At 43.4% G+C, this 27,767-nt stretch overlaps 1 protein-coding gene across 1 annotated transcript in view; it reads left to right on the forward strand.

The window, feature by feature from the left end:
* Nucleotides 1-651: 651 nt before the first annotated feature.
* Nucleotides 652-27,767, forward strand: part of HECA (hdc homolog, cell cycle regulator) — a 45,119-nt gene continuing 18,003 nt past the window's right edge. Inside the window, exon 1 of the mRNA XM_070796263.1 lies at nt 652-1,191. Within this exon, the coding sequence (XP_070652364.1) occupies nt 921-1,191 (271 nt within the window). The 5' untranslated portion in view covers nt 652-920. The remainder of the gene's footprint in view (nt 1,192-27,767) is intronic.

Raw genomic sequence — 27,767 nt, forward strand, 5'->3', positions numbered from 1 at the left:
AACAGTGGCCGCCGATCTTTCAGGACGACTCAGTCCACGGGGATTGGGTTTCCCCTCCAGCAAGAGCCTGCTTCTCCGTCCCTGGAGACGTTTAGTATCATCCCTGGATGGTGGGTTGGTTTGAACCAGCGGTTTCACCACTAGACTGTGACGGCCTTCCATTCACGGACTCTTCTGTCCTTTCTCATTGTCTAGGAACTTGACTCGATTTCTTTAATTAGTAAATCTACAATGGTTTCTGAATGGCAGAGCCTTTTGACGTATGATTAATTAGAAACCCTCTGTTTTCCTATTCTGTTCTGGTCAATGCCCCCCCCCACACACACACTTTTCTCCCGATCATATTGTTCTAAGCCTTAATTACATGAAGGTCAGAAGGCCTCCGACTAACTCCAGATGCCACTGGATTGGCGTTTAGGGCCATTTCAGGAAGGTAGGTCCGCAGGCGCCCAGGTGCAGCCGGAGACCCGGAGTGCGGGCGCCCCGATGACGTCACTCCAAGGCTGCCGGCTCAGCGCGGGGCGTGACGTCACGCGGGCGGGCCAGGCCACCATGAGGTCACCTGGTGGGTGCGGCCAGGCCGAATCCCCAGTGTCGTCACGGGAGGGGGCGGGGCCAGAGCGTGTCAGCGAAGCCGAATCAAAACAAGCCCGAGACCCGCCTTTTCCCTCCGGCTGGAGAGCGTCTTGCTCGCGCCCCGAGACCGCGGCGCCCGCGCGGCTGCGAGCCTCGGGTGACCGCGCGCCGGCTTCAGGAAGCCGGGGAGGGCGCGGCAGCCGGGATGGCGCGGCGCGGGCCGCGCGGCTAGACGGGCGCCAGCGGAGCCGCCGGCCCGCGCCCTCCGTTCTCGGCCTCCAGAACCCGGCGTCGCGCCGCTGGGAGCCGCCTTCACCGACGCGGGGCACCTGGACGCTCGCGAGATGCCCAACCCCAAAAACAGTAAAGGCGGCCGCAAAAACAAGCGCGCCAACAGCAGCGGGGACGAGCAGGAAAATGGAGCCGGGGCCCTGGCAGTGGCGGGCGCGGCGGGCGCGGCGGCCGGGGGGGCCCTGGCGGCGGCGGCCGGCTGCGGAGCGGCGGTGGCGGGCGCACCCGGCACCGGGGGCGCGGCGGGCGCGGGAGGCGCGGGGCCGGGCGCCGCCAACGCCGCGGCCGCCGCGGGGGCTGCAGCCGCGGGCGACGCCAAGAACGGTAAGTCGGGTCCAGTCGGGCGAGCGCCAACTTCCTCACCGACGGGGACGGCGCGGCGGCGGCGGGGCCCAGGGTGGCGCGGGCGATGCGTGGACAATGCGAGAGTCAGGAAGTGCTCACCCCGCCCCTCCGCCCCGCCGCGGCTGCCCCTTCCCGGTCCCCACGCACGTTGGCGGCGATCGATCAGCGGCCCCGGCTCGGTGTCCGCGCGGCTCTCCGGTCACGCGCCTCGGGCAGCCTGCGCCCCAAACTCCGAGGGGCTTTCGGGTCCCCGGTCGGGGCGGCGCTGTCCTTGGGCCCTGCCCGTTGTGCCCGCGCTAGCAAAGCCGAGTGTGTGCCCTAGACCAGGGGGGAGGAAGGAAGGAAGGAAAGAAAGAGCTGCTCAAGTTGAGAAGAATGGTCCGATTGAAAACTTAGGCACCAGTTCCTTCTTCCCTGCTCCCCTCACCCACCCGCCTTCCCCTCCCCTGAGTGAAGGGGAGCCTCAAATCCCGGTCGACCGGGGCTTGCTGTGTTGATTGCCACAGGTGAAGAGGCCCCGAGACAGTTTTACTGTAGGGTGTGTGTGTGTGTGTGTCGCTGGGTTGAGGGGGCGGGGGTGTGCTCTTTAATTTTGCTCGCATGAGGAAGGAAGAGAATCTGAACTTGACTTCCGTTCTCAGCCTGGAGTTAAAAAAAAAATCATTTAATTCTACTTCACATTTTAGGAGGAAGCTTAATAATCTGAATGCACCTTTTGAGGGAGCATTTAAGGAATAGTGAAGATGCCACAGGATTGCCGTTGTCACTGCAGAGAGACAGTCTTATAGCGTGCTGGGCAAACACTTCTTCGAACTTGGGCAGTTCTTTGAATTCCTCTGGTCAAGCAGGTTTTCAGGGCAGGGAATATAGGTATATTTTAATGAAGAGAGATTGGGTTCCTAATATCTGACTTTTAACTTGTAGGTTTCAGTTTCCAAAGCCCTTCTTTAGATAGATCGCTTACTTTCTAAACAGGTGAACTACACTTAGAGGAACGCTGAAGATTAGCCTATTAGAACCTTAGGCCCCGTTGGCTATATCTCCGCAATTTTGAAATAGGAAGGTTTTCCCCGTCCCCCCCTCCCCCCAGGAACAAACATCCCATTTGTGAATGTTTGAAAAGTCAAAATTTCGCCAGACCGTCTTTGGCGTGTTCTTTTTTTTTTTTTTTTCGTGAAGGAGCATGTAGTCGCTCAGCTGTCTGACTCTTTGCCACCCCATGGACTGTAGCCTGCCAGGCTCCTCTGTGAAATTCTCCAGGCAAGAATACTGAGTGGGTTGCCGGTCCCTTCTCCAGGGATCTTCCTGACCCAGGGATCAAACCTGGGTCTCTGCCTTGCAGGCAGATTCTTTACCTTCTGAGTCACTTTAATGGACCTCCCCGCCCCCCCTTTTTTTTTGTTCTAAACTTCATCTTGGTACTGATGTGGCAGAGGAGAAAGAAGAGACTCCTTGCTCAGCCATTCAGTTTTGTCATCTTGGGAAGAACAGCTGTTCTGAGCCTCAATTTCCTACCCTGAGAAATTGAGAAAAAAGAATTACACTGATTGTATTGGCTCCCTCAGGAAGTTATCATGAGGCTCAGAGTGTCCTTTCTCTACCCAGTCCCCAGTACTTGTTGTTTTAGAGGCTGGTTACATTTGTAACAAGCTTAGTCAAGTTTGTCAAGGAAAGTAAGTTATCAGTGAATGACATTCAAAAGATACTTAGCATTTACCATGTTACAAGTACTGTGTTAAGTATTAAAGGACAGGTGGCAGTCAAGAAAGGACCTCCTGGTCCTCACCGGAGCTTGCATTTCTGGGGATGGTTGGGAGCCATCTGCTTGAAAGTTTCAGGTTGACTGTTACTTTTATTCTTTCTTCAAAAGATAAGACCTGGTAAAGGTGGTGTGAGGGAATGTTTTCCTTAGGCTGTGGTTATGGTGCCCCTGTTACTGCTTTCCACTGAAGTGGCAATCTCAGGTATATTAAGCAGTTCTGTGTATATCTGTGTGAAGGTATGTATTTGTGATTTGGAGCTTGTTTTATTACATGAATGGGGGAAAAGAAGAAATGGGCCAAATATCGCAATAATCACACTTAGAGAAGGTACAAACTTACGTTAGAGCAGTGAGTTGCAATTTTTTTGTTTTTAACATTTGTTCATTTATTTCTTTGGCTGCTTTGTGTCTCAGTTGGGCATGCAGGATCTTTAGTTGCAGCATGTGGGATCCAGTTCCCTGGCCAGGGGTTGAATCTGGGCTCCCTGCACTGGGAGCACGGGTGGAGTCCTAGCCACTGAACCACCAAGGAGTCCCCAGTGAGTTGAATTTTATGATGTAGAATTCTTGATTCTGACATGGTGTGAAATCTCAGTGAATGATCCACCTTATTGTGAAGAATCTCTCACTGCAGCTGATGATAATTACACATGGGTGCTGAGGTCTTCTGTGTGCAAAATTGATAAATAAGGAAATTATAAATGCTTTTTTGTTCTTTTTTTTTTTTTTACCATTTAAAGGTGTGTTTTTTAATGTGGACGTGGGAGAAGTGGCATTGGTGAATTTTTAAAGGAAGGGGCAACTGATACGTGCAGCCTCTCAATCAACTGATAAAACCCACTTTTCTTTAAATTTCAGGATGACATTAATTGAACTCATAGTATTTCTAAGTCAATTTTTTATTTAGCTGTGACATTAAATTTCATAATCATGAATATTACAATTCAGTTATTTCAAGAGTGTAGTACATTTACATTATTAAACCTTTAAATGATTTGCTCTAACTGTTCAAGTCAGTTGTGATCTACCTCTGTAAGCATTCAAACTTTATGACTTCACCTAAAGTTAATAGTATTTATTTGTATTTGTTTGGAGTTCATAGAATGGTTTTATGTCTTGTGCTTCCTGGGCAGCGTGGACACCAGGGCAGGGTAATATTGTTCTTAGTTTTTCACTATTAGTCAGTAGTTATTTATAACTACTGATTCTATAAAAAAAGATTTGGTGGTTAGGGAAACCTTGAGGAAGCCATGGCTGGGTTATAGTTGAAGTTAAACTACTTGAAGTTAGGCTTCTTGGTTAAGTTGAATATTAATTGTAAGGACTTTGTACCCCTAAGAAGAAATTAATTAGTACATTTTCAGATACTGGTTTATGAAGTTTTTGTGGGCATTGGAGTAAAAGATGAAGCGCTGTCCTCATTCTACATAGTAAACATCTGTCTGCACATATTGCAACATTTTGATTGTAGATGGACAAGATTTGCAGTGATTATTTTTAGGATCTAGTAATCATGCAGTAGATTATACCCATGTATAGTTTCACTCTGGAATTCTGGTTCTATAAGGCCGCTGGTTTTTGCTTGAGGCCTAAAAATATATGACCCCTTGGTCATAGTATCTACTTTTTAATGGGCCTGGATCTCAAATCCTTTTTATAAATTTCTGTTTTAGGGATGACCATGGTTCACCATTCCATTCATTCCTGACTGCCGCCAGAACCTCTGGGCTGCTGAGTTTGCCTTCATTCATTCAACCATTCATTCATTATTCTTTGTAGTAGATTGGGTTAGTTTACTCAGTGATTGATCTTGCATTTATTATAATGTTATGTATAATATAACATAATATAATATTATGTATAATATAACATTATACATAATATTAAGCTGATGTTTAAGCTCCAATACTTTGGTGACCTGATACAAAGAGCCAACTCATTGGAAAAGACCCTGATGCTGGGAAAGATGAAGGCAGGAGGAGAAGAGGGTGACAGAGGATGAGTTGGTTAGGTAGCATCACTGACTCAATGGACATGAATTTGATCAAACTCCAGGAGATAGTGGAGGACAGAGGAACCTGACGTGCTGAAGTCCATAGGGTCCCAAAGAGTCAGACGTGACTTGGCAACTGAACAACAACAATATATAATATAATATATATATATGTGTGTGTGTGTGTATGTGTGTATATATATATTTATATATATATATAGTGGCTGACTTGCATGATACGAGCCTACTAAGGGTTAGCCACTCATGTTAGATTCTGGAAATAGTCTTTGAGACAAAGATTTACCTGCTAGATGTTTACTGGATGTGCTCTTTGCATCATTAATGGTCAGGGAGTGAGGGAAGCAAGACTGAGCAGAGGGAGGAGCTGAGCTGTGATGCAGAGGGAGCTCTGGAGCTCTGCTGGCCCTCCTGAGTACCTTGAGGCATGTGAGTGGGGTCTTAACTACCCCCTCTCAACCCCACATACACATTGGTTGGTCACTGGACATGGGGTACCCCCAGGAAGAGGGAATGATCTGGGAGGGGGGTGACAACTGTTAGCTGTAGGGCTTCTGTGGACATTTCAGCAGAGTAGTAAGTACAGGTACATCACTGTTTTTAATGATTGCATATAATATACCATTGTGTGTCTATATCTTGGATAAACTGATCATTCTCCTCTTTTTTGATCTTTAAGTTCTTATTTGTATATCTCTAAGCATTATTGGAGAAGACAATGGCACCCCACTCCAGTACTCTTGCCTGGAAAATCCCATGGATGGAGGACCCTGGAAGGCTGCAGTCCATGAGGTCACTAAGAGTCAGACATGACTGAGCGACTTCGCTTTGACCTTTTACTTTCATGCATTGGAGAAGGAAATGGCAACCCACTCCAGTATTCTTGCCTGGAGAATCCCAGGGATGGAGGAGCCTAGTGGGCTGCCATCTATGGGGTCGCACAGAGTCGGACATGACTGAAACGACTTAGCAGCAGCAGCAGCTTTGACTTTTCACTTTCATGCATTGGAGAAGGAAATGGCAACCCGCTCCAGTATTCTTGCCTGGAGAATCCCAGGGACGGAGGAGCCTGGTGGGCTGCTGTCTATGGGGTCGCACAGAGTCGGACACGACTGAAGCGACTTAGCAGTAACAGCAGCAAGCATTATTCAGTTACTTCTTTAAGATAAACTATTACCTGTAGACTTGCTATGTCCAAGAATATACACTTTGTTATGACTTTTAATACATGCCTGGAGATTGCCCTATGGAAAGGTTGTACCATTTTAACTTCACTGTGGTCAGAGTGCCCTTTCCCCACGGCCTCTTCAGTTTCTGGTTCGTACTGTTTGAAAGGTGTGCTGGAGAATTGCTGGTACTCTCTAAACTTATCAGCAGTAGGGAGGCCCTGTTTAGATTCAGAGCCTGGAGCAGATGCTGCCATACTTGGGGGTATTTTCCAAGGCTGCATTTGTTTCTCCTGTGCTCTTTAGTGATCTTGTTAGCCATCAGATCAACAAGGATTCAACAAAATACCTAATAATGGTAAATGGTATCTTACTAACTGGTCCATGGGATCACAAAGAGTCAGACACGACTCAAGATTGAACGTGCATGCATGATCGTTAGTGAGGATACAAGCATAAGCTTTTGAAATTCTTGCTGCACTGTTATTCTAATCTTAAAAAATAAGCCCTAGAATTTTTTGTAAGTTTTAGTCAAAACGTGATGTTTGAACAGACCTGTGTGTAACCCAAGGTGCCACAACTTAAGGGCAAAGTGACCTAACCTCTCTCAGCCTTCATTTTCTGAACACAACCCTTTGGAGTGTTTTTGCAGATTAAGAAAAATGGTATATGTGAAAGATCTTGGCATAGGGCTGGGCAGATATGAACACTATTAACAATGTCAAAAGTTTTGTGATTTGTTCAGCCTTATCCAGTTACAAAACTTGTTAAATTATTCTGTTGAGAACAGACAATGAGAGACAATAAGCTGATTTCTTAATGTAGAAAAAGACTGTGGTATCATACAGATAATTTTATTCAGGCATTGATTTGACTATACATGATTTTCTATTCTTCCCTCATCATCTCTCTTTTTCCATAGTTTACCTGGAAAAATCAGAGGATTTAGCCAAAAGAAAAAAGTAAAAAGCAAACTGTGAAAATGGTTTCCTCTTCCTTTCTTCATTCATTCAGTTATCCATCTAGTATGTATTGAGCGCCTGCTAGGTGCTGTGTCAGGGCACTGTGTTAGGCTCTGGGATTACAGGGACAAAAGAATCAGGCCCTGGGGGCGTATGGCTTAGTTGGGAGTCCTTACAGAAATGAATGAGAGTAGGTTATTGCATGTACTACACAAAGGCAGCTGTGGAATAAGGAGCAGGAACTTGTGAGGTGGTCACGTATTGGATTAAAGTTGGGGCTCGTGTCTGAGGACATGGGCAAATGAACTGAGCACATAGAAGTAAAGAGTAATTCAGAGGAGGTGAGGCGCTCCGGGTGTTCTTTGGGGATCATCTGGGGCTTAATATTATTAATTAAAGATCCTTTGCTCTCTTCAGGAAGCAGCTTGAAAGTTCATTCATTAGCTCCTGTGTTTGTTTGTTTGCTCATTCACTATTTTGTTCATCTGCGCACTCATGCATTTACTAAACATTTATTTTGTGCCCACTGTCTTCTATGACTGGAAGTGTAACATTGAATTATACATGGAGACATCAGAATCTGCATGGCTCATGGAAACTGGGAGAGAGACATGTACATGTCAGGGGTAATGATCATAGGTGCCCAGTACAAGAAAGGATTTGTTTCCTGCAAGAGGGGGACCTTTGAGCTGAGTCTTGCAAGAAAAGAAGCAGTTAGCTCTGAAAGCAGAGGAAGGATGTTTTGGGGGTGGCTGGAGGAGGTGGGCAAGAGCTTTGAGTTCTGGTTGCTGCTGTAGTAGTTCATGGCTGGTGTGAGGCTCGGTGGTGGAAAGGAAATGGGTCCAGACAGTCAAGTCTGGGTGCTTTGTCACCAGTACAGAACCGTCCCTGAGGTTTATAAGCAAAGACATGATTGGTTGAGCCTGCAAAGGGGAATGATCATCAATTGGCAAGCTTGTAAAGTTGTTTATTTTAACATCATGGATATCTTTCGGCAGTCTTTCTTTTATTACAGCTAATCATGGTTTGGTGGTCCAGCCTGCCACTGACCGTTGATTGTGATTTTTTAGTAAAGTAGTGGGCACACAGCACACACTGCTTTTCTGTACAGCAAGATGAAAGTGTGACAGCCCCAAGGAGAAGTCTCTTAATTGTGGGCACCAGCACCCTGATGCTCTGTCAGCCATGGGAGGTCAGCTAATTGAGGTGAACTTCAGAGAACCTGACGCCAAGGGAGGGCTGGGCACCGTATGAGCTGAAGGGCTTCCTCTGGATGGAGGGGTTGTCGCTATGGTTTATTTTTCACATCTTGATAGAAAGTGTCTTATCTCTGTGCTAGGTTGGACTAATTATATTTGTCATTTTATTTTTTATCCTCATCGAATCAGTTTTAAAACAATAAAGTCTGGTGAGGGAGATGTCATTATTTTATACAAAGTGACTGTGTTTTTAAGTCGGTGTGTTTCAGAAAGCTTCCATTTCTCAGTGGTTGGTGAAATAGTAGCTTGCTTTATTTAATCAACAGGATGCTTTAGCTCAATTGTACTTGAGAGGTTTTTGTAAACTGGCAAAAAATAAGTAGCATTTCTAATTCTTAATTGTATGTTCTGATTTATCCGAAGTGGATAGAAAAACAAATTATTTCTGCTAAATTATACTTAGGAGGATAGTACTTGAAAGCATTCTAAAAGTTAGAAACAAGAAAGATATTAAGAGGAAGTTTAAAGAAAAGTGAAGAACTTAAAAAGGAAGTGTTAAATGTTAATCATATCACTGTTTAGAATAATAAGAACGTTTGCGTGGTTCTCATACGTACACAAAGTGCAGTATATTGAGGCTTCACTGATTCAAATTGTCAAGGAGGAAAAACTTTTCTTCTCCCCTCTTAGGTTCATGATTTTGGGACTTGCAAATTAAACTGACAGAGTAGCAAGAGAAAAGACAGATTTACTCACAGACAAAACTGTGACTCAAAGGGGTGGTTAGACTTTGTGTCTTATATACTATCTTAATAAGAGATGGGGAGGGGAGAAGGGTTCTTCTAGGAAAGCAAGTGGCTTCTTAGTAAGAGTAGGGGAGAGGGAGAAAGGGTGCCTGTAGGAAAAAAAATGAATTTTTGAAGAGCTCAGTGGGCCCTAAAAGAATACATGGGTGATGATCATTTTGTGATAGTGTGTGTTTAGGTGTGGTGTGGAAACTTATTTCTGATGGTAAAAGTCAGTCTTCTCAGGTTGCTTTTGAAAGGGTATTTATGACAATTGAGTTCTTTTGAGAGACTCTGTTTTTAGGCAGAGATTTCAGGAACTCAAATGCCTTCAGCTTAAAAAAATTTTTAGGCCAGAGTGGCAGATTCTGAACCCCTTCAAAACTTGTTGAAGTTCAGTATCACCCCCATAATAGCAGTTACAAAAGATAGTGCTATAATTCTGGATTTCTGTTTTTCATTTTATTGGAAATTTATTAGAAATAGATGGCCTTAAGGCATATGCCTTTATAAACTGAGAGGGTAAATTAGGCAAAAGTTAGGAAGATATCAACTTGCTCCTATAAGTAAAGAAGATATACTCGTCAAATTTCAAATGGATGTTTCTCCCAGGGGTTAGTATAAGTTTGATACCTTAGATCATGTCCCTTCATATCATAAAAGCATCTCAGGAGTCTTTTGACACTAGTATTGAAACTAAATCACAGACTATTTTAGGTTTCTAAATGAGCACTCCTGAATGTGACAATTACATCAATATAATATTTAGTTGAACTGTAGAATTTATTAAAGTGACACATTACTTGTAATGCCTGACAGACCTCAGTGCCTGGACAGAAATGGAGGGAATGGGCAATGGAGGGAATCAGGGTCTGGCTGTTTTTTGATTGGCAGCAGGTGCAGTCTGTAATCTGAGAGGCTGAACCTAGGATGTTACGAACAGACGCAGTGCTGCCAGAGGCCACGAGAGTCCCTGGCACTGGAAAAGAGGAAGCGTTTTTCTGTGGTGGAGGCAGAAACGAGCATCTCTGATACGCAGAGCAATTTGGAGAATTCTTCCACTTCACCTCCTCAGATCTGTTCTTACTGGGCAGTGCTTACAAGTTGGAGTATTGTTAATCCTATAATGATATGTATTGGGCATTTAGTTTTACAAATGCTGATGATGTGTTGTGGTTCAGTAGCAAATTAGGTAAAATGCCTGGATGGTAGTTATGTTGGGGCTGTAGAACCCCTGGAACCCATAGAAAGCAGGAGCAGTTATTGCCGGCAACAGGAACAGTGATCACTCCCTTATGGAGCTCTGCCTGGGAGCCAGGTGGGACCCCCTGCCATCTGCAGTCTGCATTGGAGGACAGGGACACTAAGCTCCAGAAATGGCCTCCCTCTCTTTTTGCAGAAAAGGCACACTGGTGTTGGAGAGATGTGCTGGACCCTGATGTTGCAGTCAGATCTTACATGATACTGGGTCTGTTTTGACTGATATGCAAACCTGTGTATGAATAATGAACAAATTTTTAAGTAGAGGGCTTAAATTTAGTATAAAAACATTAGAGGAAACAATCATTGTTATTGTTGTTTAGTCACTAAGTTGTGTTCAACTCTTTTAGACCCCATGGACTCTAGCCTGCTAGGCTCCTCTGTCTATGGGGTTTCCTAGGCAAAAATACTGGAGTGGGTAGCCATTCTCATCTCCAGGGGATCTTGCTGATCCAGGGATCGAACTCGGGCCTCCTGCATTGCAGGCAGATTCTTTACCGCTGAGCCACCAGGGAATCCCAAGAAGGCAATAGGGCCATTTAAATTACTTTTAAAAGACCTCATGCTTATCTTTCTGGTACCTGAACTGAAATTAAATTTGTGAAACAAGAAAACACTTGACCAAGGAAGCACTTAGCTTACACGTTGTACACTCATGTTAATTTGATCCTGCTCATGATAGAAGGACTTCCTGGTCTTGGGATGGCGGAAACAGGACATCTGTATGGACACTTCCAGTTCTTAATGGATCACAGTTCATAGCGAGGATGCGATTATCTTCTTTAGGCTGAAGTTCTAGAAGTGAGATCACTGGTCACCAGGCATGTGATTTTCAAGGCTTTGATGTATGTTGCCAAACTGCTGTCCAGAAAGGGTTTCCCTCTTTCCACTAACTCTGGCGCTGCATGGAGTGCTCCATTTGCCACACTCCTCCACTGGGAGTTTGATAACCACTTTCACCTATGCCAATCAGATAGGTGAAAAATCACATCCCATTGTAATGTTCATTTCCATTTGTTGAATTGCCAGCTGAGTGAATGTCTTTTTATGTGTATACTGTTCATTTGTGTTTTTTCCTGTTTGTGTTTTTTGTCCATTTAACTAATGGGCATTGATCAGCACAAGGTCTTTGTATATTCAGGATACTTTTTGACACACATTTCTCCTGGCTTATTGTTTATCTTCTTACCTTATTTGAAGCATCCTGGCTGGTTAGAAATGTTATAGATTTGTACGATCCCAGAAGAGACTCTGATGCTGGGAGGGATTGGGGGCAGGAGGAAAAGGGGACGACAGAGGATGAGATGGCTGGATGGCATCACCGACTCCATGGACATGAGTCTGGTTGAACTCCGGGAGTTGGTGATGGACAGAGAGGCCTGGCGTGCTGCGATTCATGGGGTCGCAAAGAGTCGGACATGACTGAGCGACTAAACTGAACTGAACTGAACGATCCCAGAAAATCCACAAAGAGATAGAAACTCAAGAGAAAGACAAGAGAGAGTGGGAAAGGTTGTCTGTAAAATTACTTGTAGGAAAAGCAGTTCGGGCCTGGCGTCAGGGTAGTGACTGACTTCATTTGGGTGTCAGTGCATAGTAACACTGTTAGGTTTGTGAGGTTCTGTTTCCTTCTGTTTGTGAGGTTCCTGAGGTTCTGTTTGTATTTAATTTGCAAGGCTTTGTTTCACAGAATTGGTTATAGTTCCTGTCACCCTCCTTCACCTCCTCCCTGACCACTCCTGTCCATGGGAGCTGAGCTACCATGCTCAACACCTGTTGTTTCCTGCACATTCTTAAAAGTCCCCTGCAGTTTTTATTCCAGCCAGTTCCAAGGACTTTGAAACTTGTAGATAAAAGCTTACTATTTACTTATCACCTCTGCTACAAACTGAGGCCGCTTATGGCTAAGTTCCCTGTAAATTTCCTGTGATCATAAACTTAAATGCTGAATTATAGGAAAGTTCTCACTTTTTTCATTCTGGCACTTGCATTGAAATTACCTTTCTGTGTTAAGAAAGTGAGAGCACAGAACTCACCTGGACCAAGAGTTTATTTGTGCCCTGTTCATCACGCTGATCCAGTCTGCCCTGTGTTTCTCAAATGTCTGTGACTTGCAGGAGATTCCCAAACTTACTGCTTTTTTGAAGAGTGTGAGATTTGAGAGACCCAGGTCCTAGCTTGAGGTTTGCCATTTTGCAAGGCTGATGGAGCTTTCTGAGGCCAACTATTCTTATCTGTGGAAAGCAGGATAAGACGATATTGTGTATGACTAACTCCTTGCAAAAAACTGTATTGCTGTTTGAAAAAGCCCATGGTTGTGTCATGCTTCGGGGTTTTGGGTGTTTTGTAGTTGGTGTTTTGGTTTTCTGTTTGTCATGTGCTTGTGTGTCTGCTTCTCCTAGTGCTGAATGCATGCTCTGATTTGTTGGAAGAACCTGGGGCCAACCTGGGCTTTGCCCCACAGCTTGCAGTACATGTTGCTCTTCCAAAATGCTGATTCTACTTCCTTGGGAGAGCCTTTCATTTCTCTGCAGGTTCAGGTCTGCTAGCTCTTGCTGTGTGGGTTTTCCCAAGAAATCTGCAGTGTTTACCTGCTGGTCTCACTGAGCGCCCTCCTTGAGTGGACTCCTCTAGGGTTTCTGACCCACTGAGGGGAAGGCCTGTGGAGGCTGAAGCCATGGGGCGGGTGCTTTCACCCAGCCTGAGTGGAGCTGACTTGTGGATTGTTTCGTTGTGATCTGTGAATCATCTGTCTCCAGATTTCATTATAACCACAAACTGTGCTGTGGTTTTAACCATTTGATCAGAGAGCCTTGCTTTTGGCCTGTTGTACTGCATGATTCGCACTGTTGCGCCTGTGTCTGTAATCATGCCTTCTTTAGTTTGTGTCCACTCACTTCAGGCCTTTGTGCTCCCTGCTCTTTACCAGCCTCTGGGTTTCTGTGGAGTAGGAGTTTGTGTTGTAAAAGCATTTGGGATACTTTCATAACACTGCGTGCATGCGTGCTAAGTTGCTTCAGTCAGTCGTGTCCGACTCTGTGCGACCCTATGGACTACAGCCTGCCAGGCTCTTCTGTCCATGGGATTCTCCAGGCAAGATTACTGGAGTGGGTTGCCATTTCATTCTGCAGGTCATAACACTTTGGGTTGTTTCCTTACCTCCCTTTAAGATTTTACATCTTAAATAAGATTAAAGAATTGTGAATGTGCCAAATTGTATTATGGATTTTAACAAGATGACTTCTACAGGCATATGACACTTGGTATGTATCAGTGTCTGTGTGTTTATATAAATGTATGGATGCGTTGTTTTTTTTTTAATTTTATCTTTAAACTTTACATAATTGTATTAGTTTTGCCAAATATGGGATTTGGTTGATTAAAACAAGCCTTCTCTTTGAGATATTCAGATTTGAAATTTTTGACTTTGTATCAGTTTTCCTCATAATTTATTTTTTAATGTTCCATGAGGTATGTGATCTAAAGATGACTTGGAAAAGTTTTTGAAGAATTAATTTGAAATTTTTTCTCTTGACAGATTTGGAAATACTGATTAGATCATATATACATTTGTATATGTTTATATATTTTAATAAAGTTGTATTTAACTGGAAAAATTCTTTTATGACAAAAAAATTTCTACACGTTTTTGCTCTTTTATAAATGGTATATTTCTCTTCTAGTTTAGAAATGAATAGTGTTGAGCCTTTGAAAATAATCATACTATAAAATTATATTTTCTATTCCACAAAAGTTAGTAACTGGGAAAGGAAGGATTGTTTAGTTGTTAATATAATGACATCTTTGGTTTAATATATCAGTGGGGTAAAAACTTTGAGCTTCCTTTGCAGTAGGAAATTTTATGGCATATTCTTCTGAAAATAAGTCATATTATAGCAGCTTTATTGAGTATGTGTATGTGGTGAACTACTGAGTTTGGACATAGACGAGATTTACTTTTGAGTCTAGTTTTCATTTTCACTGAGGTATGTGTAAGGCTTAGACACACCCTCTGCTTTGACAAGTCTTTCCTTGTTACCACAGCTTCTATAACTTGCTTGTTGGTTGCTGACGCAGCATTTCAGAAATAGGCCAAGTTGTGTGGCCCCCAGGCTAAAGCTTTGTCTTCTCTCCCTAGCTCACAGCAGAGTGACTGCGGGGGTGGAAGGGAATGCTATAATGCTTTTTCCCAGGTTTATTTTGAAGGGAAGGCAAGGGAACTGAGAGTGCATCTTTCAGGGAGTTCAGCAGGATAGGAAAGGAATATGGGAAACAAAGGAGTGTAAGGATTTGATTTAGCTTGGAGTGTGGATACAGTAGGGAAATGAATTTAGCCATGTTGTGCTGGGGATTTATTGATTTAATGACAATAGTAGCCTGAAAATCTTCTTGGGGATTGTTGGCATGTTGACCCAAGCAGGGTTCAGGCAAATCAGGTTGAGATTCTGCTTCTCAGCGCCAGTGCTCTTTCTGCTGCCCCATTCCATAGTGTCTACTGATACCATGCCAAATCTTTATGTTCTTTCCAAGAAAAGTTGCTTTATTCTCGTTGACAAGTAAGCCTTTTTTTTTTTTTTTCCCAGATTAGCACTTCTGTTAGCTCGAGTAGATTTACCTCACTCTCTTTCTTTGTTTTTAAGGAGTGTAAAGATTGGGGTCAGGAAATCTTTATATTGTAATTTGGTTTAAGCACTTGTTTCTTTAACTTGACTTTCTGTAGACCTAGTTTTTAAATAATTCTGGATTGATGTGGGCATTGGCCACTCTGAATAAACTTGTGTAACCAGATCATAGTAAGTAGTTCGATAATTTTTAATGAGACACTATTTCAAATTCTAGAACTGCTTACTAAATCTTGTTACACATAGTTATTGGTCACTGCCTCTCCTTATAAGCTGGCTCTGTGCTCTTTATTGATCTCTGTGCAGTATGAGTGGATATGGAAGACCTTGCTAGCTGAATGACCTTGGGCAGAGCAGTAAAGGATCCTCTTGTGGGCTTAGGACGTGTTTGTAGAATCTGAACCAAGGGATTGTCTTATTTTGTATTGTGTGAAATTTTGGTATTTTTAAGAAGCTTTCAGGGAAAATTAGGAAGCCATTATCTTCATCCTGATATTCAGCCTAAAGCAGTCGTATTTGGGGTCTTTGTCCTTTTAGGTCTTGACATGATCTCCGGTAGATAACAAAACTGTGAGTTTTCTACTTTAAAGTCATTATTGACACAGATTTCTTACTGGTATCAGGGTTTTTGAGCCAGAATGGAAATTTTAAAATGGGTAAAATAGAAGTCTGTAGCTTTCTATTTAGTTTTAACTTCAGACTAGGTAGGCTTATGCATTTTAACTGAACCTAAGAAAGAGTGAGTCTAGGAGAATAAACTGAATCTATGGAGACAGCGTTAAAAACCCAAGTTGTTAAATATAGGTGAAGAGCACGTTGTTGTTGTTGTTTTGGCTGGTGGGGGAAATATGAGGCTTCCATGTTTATTTGGGTAGAGTGGTTTGTTTGAGTAAAAGTCTTGTGTTTAAATCCTATTCAAAGCATGAAAACATGTTTAACTGAATTTAATCTCCATGTACTCAACTTGCTACCCTCTTTGGAACAGTCTCACACACTAAAATAACATCAGAGAGGATAAACTGAATCAGAGGTTAAGACAGATATGCTTAAGTGAGCTTTACTATAGCTCCCATACTAATTAAAACAAGTTGACAAAATACTTTGAAAGTATTAGTTTCCCTTCGTTACAGGACTTAGTATCTTTTAAAAAGTTTTAGTAGAGAAGGGTCTCGAGATAGTTGAGAAAATTTACTTAAAAACTTTTTTAGTTTTCACTTGAGAAAATACTCACCAGTTAGTCAAGAAATGATTTTTAACCCCCTGGTGAGTCTGAGGTGTGGTGTGGGCACCAGTCTCCTTCTCCTCTGATCTGTGCTCGGTACTGCCCCACAGGGAGGGCTGGTGACCGAAGCAGAGGCGTGGCCCATGGGCCTCGTGGGTGACCAGGTGGGGATCCAGTCCTGGACCTAGTTGTGGTGCTCTTTGAGTGTAGCTGAGGGACGTGGGGCTTTGGGCTGGGAGTTTCTGAGATTCCTGAATGCATGTGTGACGTCATCACTGTAATTTTCAAAAGGCTGATTTGAGGGTGTTGATAAAACTTTTTTAAGAGAGATATACTTAAGTGAGCTTTACTATAGCTCCTATACTAATTAAAACAAGTTGACAAAATACTTGAAAAATACTTTTTTTGCTTGTGTATCCCCTAAAGGAATTTGAGAAAGCAAAGTCCCTTTTACTTAATACTGTTTCACCCTGTTTTTTTTTTTTTAATTTAAGTTTAAATGCAGAGGTACAGTCTTCAGTTTACTGTAAATCTTGTCATTTTGATGTATTTAAACAGAATCCAAAATCATAGTAACTTGATAGCCATAGTCATTTAAAAGATCATGGTCAGAAATTTTACATTTTTTTTCTATTTTTATCATCTTGTCATTTTTCTATAACAAAATATGTCTTTAAACTTAAATTTATATTAAGAACTACTTCCGGAATGATAGAAGGACCCCTGGATATCTGCCTCTCCTTAAAAACAATGTGAACACGGGAAAAAATGATCAAAATCAACTTTTCAGAATTCTAGAAATTAACAAAAGACTTGCTTTAATCCTCGGAGTTTTTATTCAAGGGAAATGACTGAGTCATAGTAGGAACAATGAATTTTGTTTTCTCTTAACTTGTCTATTCCCATTCCCTCTCCCTGGCTCCATGGTAGCTTGGTTTTTTAAAAAAAATTTATATATATATATGTGTGTGTGTGTGTGTGTTTGAAGTAGGGTTGATTTACAGTGTTGTGTTAGTTTCTGGTGTACAGCAAAGTGATTTAGTTTTATGCATGCATATATATATATGTATACGTATACTTTTCAGATTCTTTTCCTTTGGTTGTTATATTGAATATAATTTCCTGTGCTGTACAGTAGGGCCTTGTTATTTATCTATTTTATATATAGTAGTATGCATTGTGAAAGTAGTGTCTGACTCTTTGCGACCCCATAGACTGTACAGTCCATGGAATTCTCCAGGCCAGAATACTGGAGTGGGTAGCTGTTCACTTCTCCAGAGGATCTTCCCAACCCAGGGATCGAACCCAGGGCTCCTACATTGCTGGTGGGTTCTTTACCAGCTCAGCCCCGAGGGAAGCCCTGTAATATTCATAGTAGCTTTAAAACAAGCAGCCTAGTAGTCACTGGAGGGGGAAGAACAGATTTGAAGCTTCCTCCAAAACTCTAGTCCCAGAGAACTACCTCCGTTTGACGTGTCCGGAAGCTGCCTGGTAAAACCTCATTCACAGGGCTGGTCTTTATTTGACCTGGCTCAGAGGTTACCCAGTGTTAGAAGCCCTCTTACGATGTCTGCTGAACACACTCAGCAGCAGTTGTTTGTCATTGTAATTATGATACTAGCCAGCAGCCAGAGCAAACAAAAAATGGGTCAAAACACTTAAGAAGAATGTCTTGAAAGTGGGAAGCCCATAAAGGGTTTTGAGAAGCTCTGATACATTCCTGGTGCCCTAGAGCAGGGGTCCCAGCCTCCAGGATCCAATGCCTGATGATCTGAGGTGGAGTTGATGCAGTAATAATAGAAATAATGTACTTGAACCATCCCAAAACCATCCCCCCAACCCCTGGTCTATGGAAAATTTGTCTTCCATGAAACCCATCCCTGGTGCCAAAGAAGTTGGGGACCGCTGCTCTAGAAGACCGTGCATGTGGGCAGGGCTCAGAGCATGCCCAGGGAAGACTTGAAGAGCCCCTCATTGTTGCTTCTGGCTGATCTGGAGACTCCAAAAAAGCCAAAAGTAAAGGCCAATAAGGTTGTAAATTGTTGAAGCATTGAAGGTTTACCCAACACACACACAGCCCCTTGGCAAAGGGTGGGACACTTACTGTTCAGGGCATTTAAGGAAGTCTCTGTCCAGTTATTAGCTGACCACCAAACTAACTGAGTAGAAACTTTGGTGGCTACATGTGATGGAAAAATAGAGACCTTACAGAATTAGTCACTAAACAAGCAAACAGCAGTAACAACAGCAGCAGCATACTGGAAGGAGGGAAAATCTGATTTTTAGAGTTACCATGCTGATTTTCAGAGTTGGCACTGTTATTAAAAGTGTCTAGTTTTCAACAAAAAAAATATAAAATACTCAAAGTCACAGGAAAGTGTGGCTAACAAATTTATTCATCATTTTCAACCCCTATATGAAGCTCTGCACTGGGCACACAACAGGTGTTCAGAAGTGTTATTGAATTGACTTGTAATTAGCTGATTTTCAGAGACTTTGTGTGTTTTTCTTTTGTATTAAGTGTTTAACCCTGAGACAAACCCTGGTGTGTTTATTTTGTCCCTTAGAACAGGGTCTTTATTAAATGATAACTATTAATAGAAGCCATACATTTTCCCAAATGAGTGTTTGTTAGTATTCTGGAAAATTTGAAAGCTCTTTATTTAATTAATTAAATATAATAAATCTGCTAAGAAAACTGCCTCATTCAGAGACCAGATTAGTTTGAAATATTTCCTGTGTAAAGTTTGCTTGTATAGTTTGAGTTTTTACAGCACTTTGAGAATATAACTATTGTACTGTTTTGCAAATGTCCAGATCTCTAGAGACCTGTAATCAAGTGCTCATGTTATCCAGTATTTGACTTATTTATAGTAAAGATTCCAAAACTTTAGTGTGTCAGACCTAATAAACTGTTGTTACATCTTCATATCTGGACATGCTTATTAAAAAAAAAATCTGGAAAACAAATCTGGCCTCAAATCCATAATATTTTCAGATGATTAATAAACCTTTACTGTGTTCGCGATCAGTCTTGAGGATGGCAGAAATTCAGGGTTGTTATGTACTGTATTGACATTCTCTGATTCATCCCAGGAGCAGAGAAGGAAAGTGGAACTGCTGAAGACATCACATCAGTGCACAGAGTGTTATCAGTATATCCTGGTTTCAGATACTTACTTGTGTATATTTTTCTATATTCTTCATCATTCTTTTCTGCTCCAGTGTCTGTAAAAAAAGATGAAGCAAACCTACTGGACCTGCAAGCCTCAAAACCCCATGTCACTGCAAGGAGAAGATGCTCACTGAATTTGCATTGATGCCAGGCAGGAAGGCAAGGGAAGATTAATATCTTGGAGAATGTGGTCAGAATTCCAAAAGCTGTTGACAGATCCCTGCCGAGGCGAATGCTAGGCTGGCAATATTCAAAGAGTGACACGAGAAGGAGCAACCTATAAAGCTAATAGTTGTTTACTGGCAATTGTAATTGCCAAAAAGTCTGGGGTTTACAGTGGATCTTGAGGCTAAAATTTAACTGTTGAAGAACTTGGTTAGCAAAAGTGAGGGTCTTTTGTTGTTCACTGTGGAAGTAATATTGTATCTAGAGTAGGTGTGTATGCGTGTAAACATGCATGTGTATGAAATTACACTGTTAGGGTGATATCTGGTTATTCAGAGATACACTCATGTACACCTATGTATGACTGTGTGCGTTATTTCAGTTGGCGTGTTATAAACTTTTTTTTTCTTATATTCTTACATGTGAATACATATATCTATAATTAGTATACCAATGGACATGACTTTTATTATTTAAACAAGTTGTCATTATAATTGCTAATGCCATTAATAAAGGCTCGATGGCTATAGTAATCTGCTATTCTTGCTGTTAGGTTTTACATTGGTATTTTTTTTCACTTGTCATCCTGTAGGGGCTCAGATGGTAAAGAACCTGCCTGCAATGCAGGAGACCCGGGTTTGATCCCTGGGTGGGGAGTATCCCTTGGAGAAGGGAACGGCTACCCTCTCCATAGGGTCGCAAAGAGCCAGACACAACTGAGCAACTAACACGTTCATCCTTTAGAAGGTGAAGTTGGTTGGACCCTTGTAGCTGTCGGTGGCGATGTAACCTCGCAGCAGGTTCAGATTGTGTGGCCACATCTGTAACACTTGCCATTTCGCTATTCATTGCTCTTCTGTCTGCCTCTCCCCTTAGAGCTAATCTCTGCAGTGAACATGGGACTGTCCTTTGCCTATTTGTCAGAAATGAATTCCTGGGTTTGCTAGGTGAGGGAAGAGTGGGAAGAAGGGGAAGTAAAGAGGCTGCTGTTGGGGAGAGCTGAGTGGAGACAAGACTGGGCTCACAGGGGATGACAGAGTCTAGGCTTTGTGGGTTAGAGCCCTGCACACAGGATCTCCTCTTCCCGGAAGAAGACGAGGTAGGGTGGAGTTGACAGGCGCCAGAGCCCACTTCACCATGTCTCAACTTCACCGGTGAGGCTGGGAGCAGGTGACAGAGGAGGCACCTACCTGGTCCAGGCAGGACAAGGAGGCCGGAGGGGCTGGATTGGCTGGCAGAGCTCTGAGCAGCAGGAGTCAGCCTGGGATGTGTCTGAGAGACACCAGGCTGGTTGGGAACAGGTGGATGGCTGGGTATGAACAGCAGAGTGGGAAGCTGAAGGGGCTGAGCCCAGGGGAAGGAGTGAGAGTGTGGAGCTGGTGAGCACAGCGGCTCCAGGACTCAGTGCTTATGCCCCAGCCGCTCCTCAGGGGTGGGGCGTGGGCAGGTAGAGAGGACAGCCCTTCCTGAAGGGGTTGAGTTTGTGGGGCTCCTGGGCTCTGTGGGTCAGCACTGGCCTCTCCTCTCAGTTTGCATCCTTTTCTGGCCGACTTTGGAAAAACGAGGAGGGAGGAGAGCATCTGCCCCCCACCCCAAAGTCCACAGTTTGATATAAATTAGGCAAAGCTGGTTTGAAATTTATGGCAAAAGGTGGGGAATGGATTTTTGTTTTGATCATTCATAGCCTCCTCCTCCTACAAATAAACTGGCTTTCAAAAATACATGTAATACTATAAGAAATAATAAATAAGTGAGAATATTAGTAATAGGGATGATACTGTTAGGAAAAATAATGGATATCTTGGGGCATTGCAAGAGGTGGGTCACAAATGTGGCTTTCAGATTTCTAGTACAGGGAGGGAAAAGGCAAACAGAAGCAGAGGTCTGCACTCCAGGGTCCATCGGATAGAAAAACAAAGCAAAACAAAACCAGTGACTTACAAAATGTTATACTGCGCAATGTCCATGACAATATCCTTTCATAAATAAAACAAATTTGTTAGGCCTGCTCACATCATTAAGGGGCTTCCCAGCTGGCACTAGTGGTAGAGAATTCACCTGCCAATGCATGTAATACCTTCATACTGTAAGAGACACAGGTTCGAATCCCTGGGTCAGGAAGATCCCTTGGAGGAAGGCATGGCAACCCACTGCAGTATTCTTGCCTGGAGAATCCCATGGACAGAGGAGCCTGGCGAGCTACAGTCCATGGGGTCACAAAGAGTCGGACACGACTGAGCAACTGAGCATGCATGCGTATGCACCATTAAAAGCAGCCTGTCCAGGGAATAAAACAGTGTGGTCCAGGTAACCAGCCCTGTGACACCTGGCTTTACTAAGAGATAGCTTTTACCTGTTGCAAGGCTGACATACTCAGATGCCTCCAGGGCCCTGGCATATGAATAAGTTCGTGAACAGGGCTGGAGTGGAGACCTGAATGACCCAGAGAGGGCACGATGCATCTAAAAGGCATTTATACTTCATAACAAGAATCCCTGTACTGGTTTAATAAAACACTGCAGGCTAGACCACCCCACTGGAGCTCAGATCTAGAAGAGCGTGGACATCATCTATGACATCTTTCATAAATATTGTTTCTCTCAGTAGAATGTTTGGACGGTATTGAACAGCAGTGAGTTGTGGGCGTATTTTCTGACAGGTGCCTTGTCTGCAGATGACCCCTGTTGCCAGTTGGTCACACAGCTGAATGTTTTACCCTTTGGACAGACTGGGGGGAGGTGAAGCCATTTGTCTTTTCAGCCGAGGTCTTCGGGAATCCAGAGGCAAGGGGAGGGCCCAACTCCACTGTGGCCTTTGGTCTTCAGGCACCATTCTGGATGCACCGAGAGAGAAGTAAGCCAACATTTTTGGGACACTGTACTTATAACTTAGGTGGTAAATGGCAATCACATATAAAAATATTTTGGAGTTTTGATTATGGCTGTATTTGGAATATTCGTGCATGCAAAGGGAAGGCCATTGACAGGGATAATCAGAATCAGGTTCTTTAGTGTTTCAGGGAAGCAAGGAAATGCTTTAAAATTGCATTATAGTACTGGAGGATAACATGAAGTCTTTTCTGGAGTCTCAGCAGTGGGATGGTTTAATATCTGGGCAGTCTTTCTGTTGTTATATATGTGCACACATTCAGACACATGTGCACATACACATGTACTTAACCTGGAGTTCTGTCTGCATCCTGTGATATTGTGGTTTGGTTCTGAGAGCTCATGGACTAGTCTTCAGAGTGAGTGCATGCAGTACATGAAATGCCAGGGTGCTGTGTAGTTCTCTGAGATTCAGTGCCCTCAAGATCTAAATCTCCAGGTAGGAGAAAAGGCAGTCTGCTAATTTATTTCCTAGTATCACGTGATCCCATTGTATGCAAATTGATTATGCAAATTTCAACTAAAGACACGTAAATGATAATAAAAGTTTCCCGTTATGTGCAAAATTTCGGCAGGCACATTCCCCCAAATTATGCATCAGGCTATCTCATATTTTCAAAGCCAGCAGGTCAACTGAATTGTAAAAATGCTTTGTTACCCAATGTCACATTCTTTTCTTTTTAAGAGAAATACCTTCTAACCCTTGGCAATATTATGTGAACTCTTGTTGCTTACAGATATCCTTCATGGATTTAAGTGACATTTGTGTTATTATTTTCAAATTAGCTTATAACTCAAGCCTTTATTACAGCATTCAGAGTATCCAAGTTGTGCTAATAATACTCGTGCTGGAAAACATCCTGAAAATCTGTAACTTTGGAACAGAAATAGGATAAAACACTATGCTATGCCATGCTGTCAATTTATGAGGTACAACTGAGAAATATTAGAGATAATTCTGCTATTAAAAAGCAGCAGTAAAGCAAAAACACAGCACAGCGGCTGAGCTGCAGATTTATGCATTCCGAGGATGCATTCCCCATACTCCGCCCGCAGACTGTGAGGTAATCAGTCTTGAATTATGTAAGTTCTTTAGGAACACATCTCATGAATCAAAGGCAGCCATGCTTTTTGTGAATCCCTGTTACCCAGGCTTGGAAAAGATCTTTTAGGTTGAAAACTACATATAGCAAGGTACTTGGCTGACACTGAGTAGAAGATCTTTAAGGGGCTAGGAGAACAGAATTTTCCTTCTGCTTCTTTAAAACTTGTCAGTACATATTTAGTGACTTATTTTATGCATGCTGCCCTGCTTTGTTTGTGGGGGGAAAGCACGTATTTTTTGTACTTACTTACAGATGGAGAAAGGAGGATGGTCACTTCCTGGTTGTAGCTTTGCTCTAAATGCAGTCCTTTTGTTTCTACATCAAGTAATATAAAGTGATAGGGCTTTTAATAATAATTGTGTATATTTAAATGGTGCTCATTATGGGCTGGGCACCATTCAAACTGCCTTAATAACTCCTTTGATATTCACGGCAACCCTTTGAGGTAGGTGCTCACTCTTGTTGCTGCCATTTTACAGGTGAGAAGAAAGAAGCCCAGGGAGGTTGAAGTGACTAGTCAGAGGTCTTAAAACTGCTAAGTTTAGAGCTACAAGTCAGTCCAGGCTGGTTGGCGGGCTCCAGAGTCTGTATCCTCAATCACCATGCTCCGGCCCCTCAGGAAGCTTGGAGATAGATGAGCAGCCTCAGGTCAGAACAGTCGTCCCCCCAGGGGAACTTGCTCTTCAGACAAGGGGTGTGCTCCCCCTAAGAGGAATTACTGTATGGAACAGAGCTGTATCATAAGACAGTTGTTCAGAAACCTTAAAGTTTGCATTTGGTACCTGGATGCTGAAGGAGGGTAGAATAGATCGTGGTAAGTTTGAGGAAGTAAGTGTGAGGGCCAGGTGCTGCCCGAGAGAGGCTCCTGGCTGAGTCTCGAAGGCCTGTGGAGACTGCTAGACAGGGGCTGAGCTCCCTGGGGGCCAGCTTCCCCCACCCTCCCTCCAACAGCACTCCGTCACTGCAGACTCCTATATCTGACTGGGCCCTAGTTGCCTTCCACGAGACATTGATTAGACACATGACACAGTTTTCACCGTAGTGGGTTTGCAAGGATGAATGTGACCGAGTCCCTACCTTAGGCTTTGTCTAGAAAGCCTCACATGACTTCAGAAGCCTGTCTACCCCGCCAAACTCCCCACCTGCCTGTGATGCTTGAAATTATTTTAAGACCTGTGAGAACAGTTAATTTCACAGTTAGGAAGCTGAAAACAGCAGTGTCTGGTTTGGGGGTTCCTGTCAGCGCGAACGAGTTTATCATCAAGAGCTTTGGGTTGGTTGGGCAGCCAGTATAAATGGCCGCTGTCAGATCCTTCCCTTTCTTTAGGTTCTGGGGGTGGGTTTGGGAGGGGGACACCAAGGCCTGAGGTGGGAGGAAGGATACAGGATGAGATGGAGAGGGATAGATGTTGCCCAAGTGATGTCAGCCTCCTTATCTTATTGTCCAGACTGGAAACGACTTGAGATTTTTGCCCAGAATGAGGTGAAAGTAGAAGTGAAAGTCTCTCAGTCGTGTCTGACTCCAGGCCGGAATACTGGAGTGGGTAGCCTTTCCCTTCTCCAGGGGATCTTTGAACCCAGGTCTCCTGCATTGGTTGCAGGCTGATTCTTTACCAGCTGAGCCACAAGGGAAGCCCAAGAATACTGGAGTGGGTAGCCTATCCCTTCTCCAGGGGATCTACCTGACCCAGGAATCGAACTGGGGTCTCCTGCATTGCAAGTGGATTCTTTACCAACTGAGCTATCAGGGAGCAGAATGAGGTGAGCCCTGATTATTTTCACTTGGGCAGGGAGAAATAGAAACTGAGTGTGAGATATTTGATGGTGAGGCCGTAAAAACATGTACTGGAGAGTTCCTATACGTTTTTTAAAACCATACTGTCTTCATATGAAGGAACCTTTTCTCATTTTGCTTGTTAGGCAGCACAGCTCAGACTAAAGTCCCGAGGGTTGTGCGTAACAGAGGCCCTCACTGAAGCGAGCGTTCCCTTCTCCTCACTTACCCTCATTTATACCTTTGTGGGACTACTATTCTTAATAGCTAAGAATTTTCTAAATTTAGAAGTAGGTTTCAGGAAATAATCAAATACGTTCTATAATATGGCAAGTTTTGTTATAGGTGTGATGTTTGAATGCCACTAGTGCTGTTTTTACAGTTAAAAGAACGTTTGCTATATGTTTCAGTAAATTGCAAAACTTAGGAAACTGAAACAAAGGCATGACATTATTCATTTATTGACTTACTTTCTCAATGCCTTAGAGCAGCTTGCATTTAGTGGGGGAGCACTAAATTTAGAAGAGTTTTTATGGAACTTTACAGTCACGAAGCGCTTCCACCTGTATTTGAGGTGAGTGAGCGCAAGCATTTGTATCCTTACTTTATAGATGAGGAAACTACTCCAAGTCAAACAACTGGTCAGTGGTGGAACTGGCGCTCACATGCCCTTCATTCTTCCCAGCTGCCTTTCCAAACAAATCCTGAAGGAAATCGTGTCTTTGAGCAGAAAGGCAAGCCCTCCATGGCTTCACTAGAAGCCTGTGTAAGAAAATGAAAAGGGGGGAGGAAAAAGAAGGCTGTGTAGATATAAAAGCTTTGTCAGAGGCCCTTTCCCAAGGTTCCCCTATTCCTCACCCTGTTCCCCAGAGCCTCGCCCTATATGGCTGGAGGTATGTAACAGGGCGAGGTGTCTATTGCGTATGTTTGGTGTTAAACAAGCCCTGGCTTTATATCTTTGCACGCAGGCATGCATGTTAATGCTATATTTAGCTCTTTCCAGGTGGCACTAGTGGTAAAGAACCTGCCTGCCAATGCAAGAGACACAGGATACCTGGGTTCGATCCCTGGGTCGGGAAGATCCCTGGAGAAGGAAATGGCAACCCCACTCCAGTATTCTTGCCCAGAGAATCCCATGGACAGAGGAGCCTAGTGGGCTGCAGTCCATAGAGTTGCAGAGACTTGGACATGACTGAAGTGTCTTAGCGTGCATACACTTGGCTTTATATATATTTTTGAGATCTAACCATAAGGCCACATCAAAGTGGCTGCCATGTGAACCAGCCGAGCTGGCAGGTTGGAGTGGAGACACTTTGTTGTGGAGTCCCACCTGGAGAAACAGGTGGGAATGGCTGTGATGAAGACAGATGGTGTTAGAGGGACAGGGACGTGGAACTGTGTTCCCTCCTCTGTGCATGTGGTCCAGGCACGAACGTCTTTAGAGCTCTTACCATGGCTTGCCAATCTTTCCAAGTCCAAAGACGTGATATGTAGGAAGTGCTCAGGATTGGTTGAATGATATGCATTTGGAACTTAAAAAAAAGATGTAAGAATAATTTTTCCCCTTTTAGTCTACCTTTCTTTAATGTGAAAAATACTTTTAAAAGAAACATCAAGTCAATCTCAACATTTAAAATTTAAAGTTTTGGATATTGTGAATGCAGAGGTACTCCTGGGTCATTCTTAAATTTAATTTCCTTAGTCCTGGGTTAATATCATTTAGGTTTTTGCCAGTACATTTCAGAGCCGTTCCCTTCAAAGCTGTTCCTCTGCAGGACTGACAATAAAAGCCACTGAACTTTGTTTAATTGACTAATTAACATTTTAAAACACTGTGTTTTAAAATGTCACCTGGAGCCTAGGTGACTACAGCTAATTTGCCCAGTGTACACACAACTCTTCTTTTCAGTGTGCTTCCCTACCCTAGTCTCTATGCTAGGATCACAGCCTTCTCTCTTCCTTCTGCTCTGCTTATCATGTGTGGGTTTCATGTGCCAGTGTCTTTTTAGTGAGCCTTTATGCAACACTGGATGTGTGCAAGACCTGAGCCCAGTGGGGCCAGGAAATCAGATAAGTGTAATAGGCATCCTCACCTAAGTCATCACCTGATGAGACCACAGTGTGGACTCAGATAAGGTTCAGATCAGAACCTTCCTGGGAGTGGGGAGATCAGGATGCAAGGGAAGAGGGGAGTCCTGTTATCTAGAGGTGGGCCTTGAAGAATGGGAGGAAGCGGAGGTGATTTACTGCATGCCAGGCTCTGCTCTGAGCACCATCTGTGTATCTATATATTTCATCCTTTTAAGAACCATATAAGGTCCATTCAGTTGACACCTGCATTTTATACAGAGGAAGCTGACACAAAGAGAAGTAGTTATCTGTCTGCGAGCACACAGCTCATCGATGGTACTGCTGGAGTTCTCACCCGGGCAGTCAGGCTGCAGAGTTCATGCTGCCA

This window comes from Bos indicus, chromosome 9 (genome assembly GCF_029378745.1).
Source record: "Bos indicus isolate NIAB-ARS_2022 breed Sahiwal x Tharparkar chromosome 9, NIAB-ARS_B.indTharparkar_mat_pri_1.0, whole genome shotgun sequence".
NCBI lineage: Eukaryota > Metazoa > Chordata > Mammalia > Artiodactyla > Bovidae > Bos > Bos indicus.